Genomic DNA, 3,104 nt, shown 5'->3' with positions numbered 1-3,104 from the left:
AAGCTAAGAAGAATACTTGCAATTTTCAAACTTTGCATCAATTGACATTTTATATCCTTAGAAAGTGTTTGTGTTTACATGCATTTGTTGATTGTCCTAATTGAAATCTTTCATTTTGTGTAAAGAGTTTTACTCTTTTCCTCAGACCTCAGGGGAGGGGGCAGGGAGAGTGGGGACCGGAGAAAAAAACTAAACCGACTGAGGACAAAAACCATGGAGGCAGGAGCCGGGATTCGCACAGATTGCCTGAATTCCAATTTCCAGTGTGGCCGGCTGAGCTACCAGAGCGTTCTCATGGGCATTCAGGGGTGAGAACCACAAGAATGCCTCTGACTTCGGACCATTTCTCCAGGTGCTGGGAGTGGCTTTCCCACATGAAGGGAGCAGGCCATCCTCAGTGCAGTGGGTGCCCTGTGTTCACCCGCTGGTGGCGCCTCCATCACTCACAGAGAGGCTTCTAGCCAGGTCCACGTGTTTGCCTCTATGCCCCCTATCACTGACCTCTGCTACTGACCTTAGTTAGCCTCTAGTTACTGCCCCAACTCCAAGCCCCATGCATACCTGCATACCACCCCTGCTATAAAAGGACACAGATCTAGTCAAAGTACATCTGAAATCTTCACTTTCCCTAACGAAACCCACCCCCTGCCATTTCTACTTTGTGTCTAAAGCAATCACCTTGGGCTACCTGAGCAGAGGTACCACTCTTATTCTTCCTTGTTGTCTTGCTTTCTAAGCATTTCATTGTGCATGTACTCCTGGAAATGCCCTGGGATCTTCTCAGAGGCAGGGACTGACTTTGGTCCTGACCCACTTTGTGTGAGGCTGGGCACAATGAGTCAGTAGATGCACAGCTGAATGTAAGAATTGTGAAATTAACAACATGAAAGAACATGTAAGCCTCCCAAAATGCACATTTAATTCAGAAAGAGAGATGACTGGGCCCTTGTAGCTCAATGAAGCAGCTTCTCCAGAAATAAAACAAAGAAGATGGGAGTTGGGGGTCTGATCCATGCCCCATTTCTGATGGCTGATCTGCAATTTTTACTCCCGTTAGTAATTGGAAAACCCATGTAAGTTACCGTCTCTTTACAAAGGTCTGCTCGTATGCATTTCTTCATTTCAACAGCGATTTCTTTAAGACCTGTGAGAAACCATGAATGACACTTCCGTTCTTCTCCCTTTATTCCATCTTTCACCCCACCCCCCACCCCCACTCCCCTTACTGGGCTGTAGTACAACATCCACCAGGCCACCCTGCATGTGAGTCACTCTGCACAGCTGAGGCAATCAGGTGTCCCATACATGTGGCTTGCAAAACCTTCACAACCTATCTTAATCAAATACTCATGCATTTTCTAAACTTGCTTTAAGTACATTTTTTCCAACCTATATTACCACCTGCAGATCTAGCATTGTTTTTCCACAGACATTTTATGCAGGTGGCAGTAAGCACTTGTTTCTTCTCCGAGTTCTCAGTGACTTCATCGGAGAACTCTGCACGGCCAGCCTCAGGACGTGGTGCATCTGTGTCAGCTATGTACACCCTTCCTGACTTTAAGGATTGAAATCTAATTCCCTTTTATTCTTGGCGCACATTACCTTTTAAGAAACGACAGCCATACAAAAGCAAATGCTTTGATTGTTCCCTGCCTTTCAAAGCGCCTCCAGATACACCATTTCACACAGAGTGTTCTGTGCCCTTGGTGATTTCTCTGCCTCCTCTGGGTGCCATGTACAGTGACTGCTGTTTTAATGTACAAACATAAGAATCCAAGATACCAATGGACATGACCAGCCCTTGATAAATTATCTCACTAATAATAGGCTTCAAGAATGCTGAGCTGCCCTGGCTGGTTTGGCTCAGTGGATAGAGCATACATCTGTGGACTGAAGGACCTCAGGTCTGATTCCCATCAAGGGCACATGCCTTGGTTGTGGGCTCGATGCCCAGTAGGGGGCATGCAGAAGGCAGCCAATCAATGACTATCTCTCATCATTGATGTTTCTATCTCTCTCTCCCTCTTCCTTCCTCTCTGAAATCAATAAAAATTTGTTTTAAAAAATGTTAAAAAAGAAAAGAAAAGAAAAGAAGAAGGCTGAGCTCCTCAGCGAGAGAAAGGGAGAAGGTAAAGAAAAGCTATGAGGATAGCTTGGCCCTCAGGGAACTCTGCTCTAGGAGCCCTCTGGGCTCCTGGTTTATTTCCATTGTGTCTTCAGTTAACTTAGAACTCTGTGTTGGGTTTTCTCAAAGCGAGCACTGTAAATTATGTTTTGTGATATTTTTGAAAAAAGGTTAATCATTATCTTTCTCCAAAGCTTTTACTTTGAAAATTAAACCTCCCCGAGGCAGGGCATAAATTATTCTTGTGCTAAAAAAACTAAGCAAAGTTTGCAGAGGATAGTTTCATTCAATGTGCTGAGAACCAGCTTCCTCAACATTAGCCAATGGTTTGTTGATAAAGTACAAAAATTCAAAATAAGACAAAAAGTACAAAAATTCATAAATGGCTGAATGAGTGTGAAAAAGTCAATTAGACATATTTTCAGACTCAGAACACTGCAGTACCCTTGTTCCTAGGAGGACAAAAGCTGATTTTCCTCAACCTCACCTCTAGGATGCGTGCCCCTAAGTTGGTGAGAGTGCTGTGTCTACAGAATACTGCATCCTTCAAAGTACCTGTGTTGACGATGCCAGAGAATTCAACGCACTTCAGTTTGTCTGTTGCGCACCACTTGAGCTCACTGTCGCACTTCCTTCCCATCACCGCGAAGCAGGTCGGGCACTTAAAGCCATTGGAGGTGAATTCACCCACTTCCTTCTCCTCCAGGTCACTCATTTTAATCTCCCAGGAGACTTAAAAAAAAAAAAGACAGAAAACGGGCTGGCTATTTGCCACTGGTAGGCAAATGTACCCACGCTCACAGTGACACTCAACACCGGAGTTACTACAGAAATCACCCCACCTTGTAGAGGTTTCTCCTGGTGAGGAAGCCAGACTAAAACAAACACAGAAGAAAATACGTGGCATGTCAGACGGTGACAAACTCCAAAGGGAGAACTGGAACAATAAGTTTAGTAAGTGAGTTCACGGGGTGGTCAA

At 44.6% G+C, this 3,104-nt stretch overlaps 1 protein-coding gene across 1 annotated transcript; it reads right to left on the bottom strand.

Annotated features, from left to right (window-relative positions):
* Nucleotides 1-953: 953 nt before the first annotated feature.
* On the bottom strand, nt 954-2,840 carry LOC311623402 (uncharacterized protein; the record flags this gene model as incomplete). The annotated part of the gene is made up of 2 exons (XM_084885384.1): nt 954-1,144; nt 2,681-2,840. 2 exons carry the CDS (start codon nt 2,838-2,840, stop codon nt 954-956), a joined length of 351 nt encoding a protein of 116 aa, XP_084741510.1.
* Nucleotides 2,841-3,104: the final 264 nt, after the last annotated feature.

The sequence above is a fragment of the Pipistrellus hanaki genome (assembly GCF_964339955.1).
Source record: "Pipistrellus hanaki genome assembly, chromosome: 5".
NCBI classification, from domain to species: domain Eukaryota; kingdom Metazoa; phylum Chordata; class Mammalia; order Chiroptera; family Vespertilionidae; genus Pipistrellus; species Pipistrellus hanaki.
The sequence above is the reverse complement of the archived record's forward strand: the minus strand, read 5'-3'. Positions and strand labels throughout refer to the sequence as shown.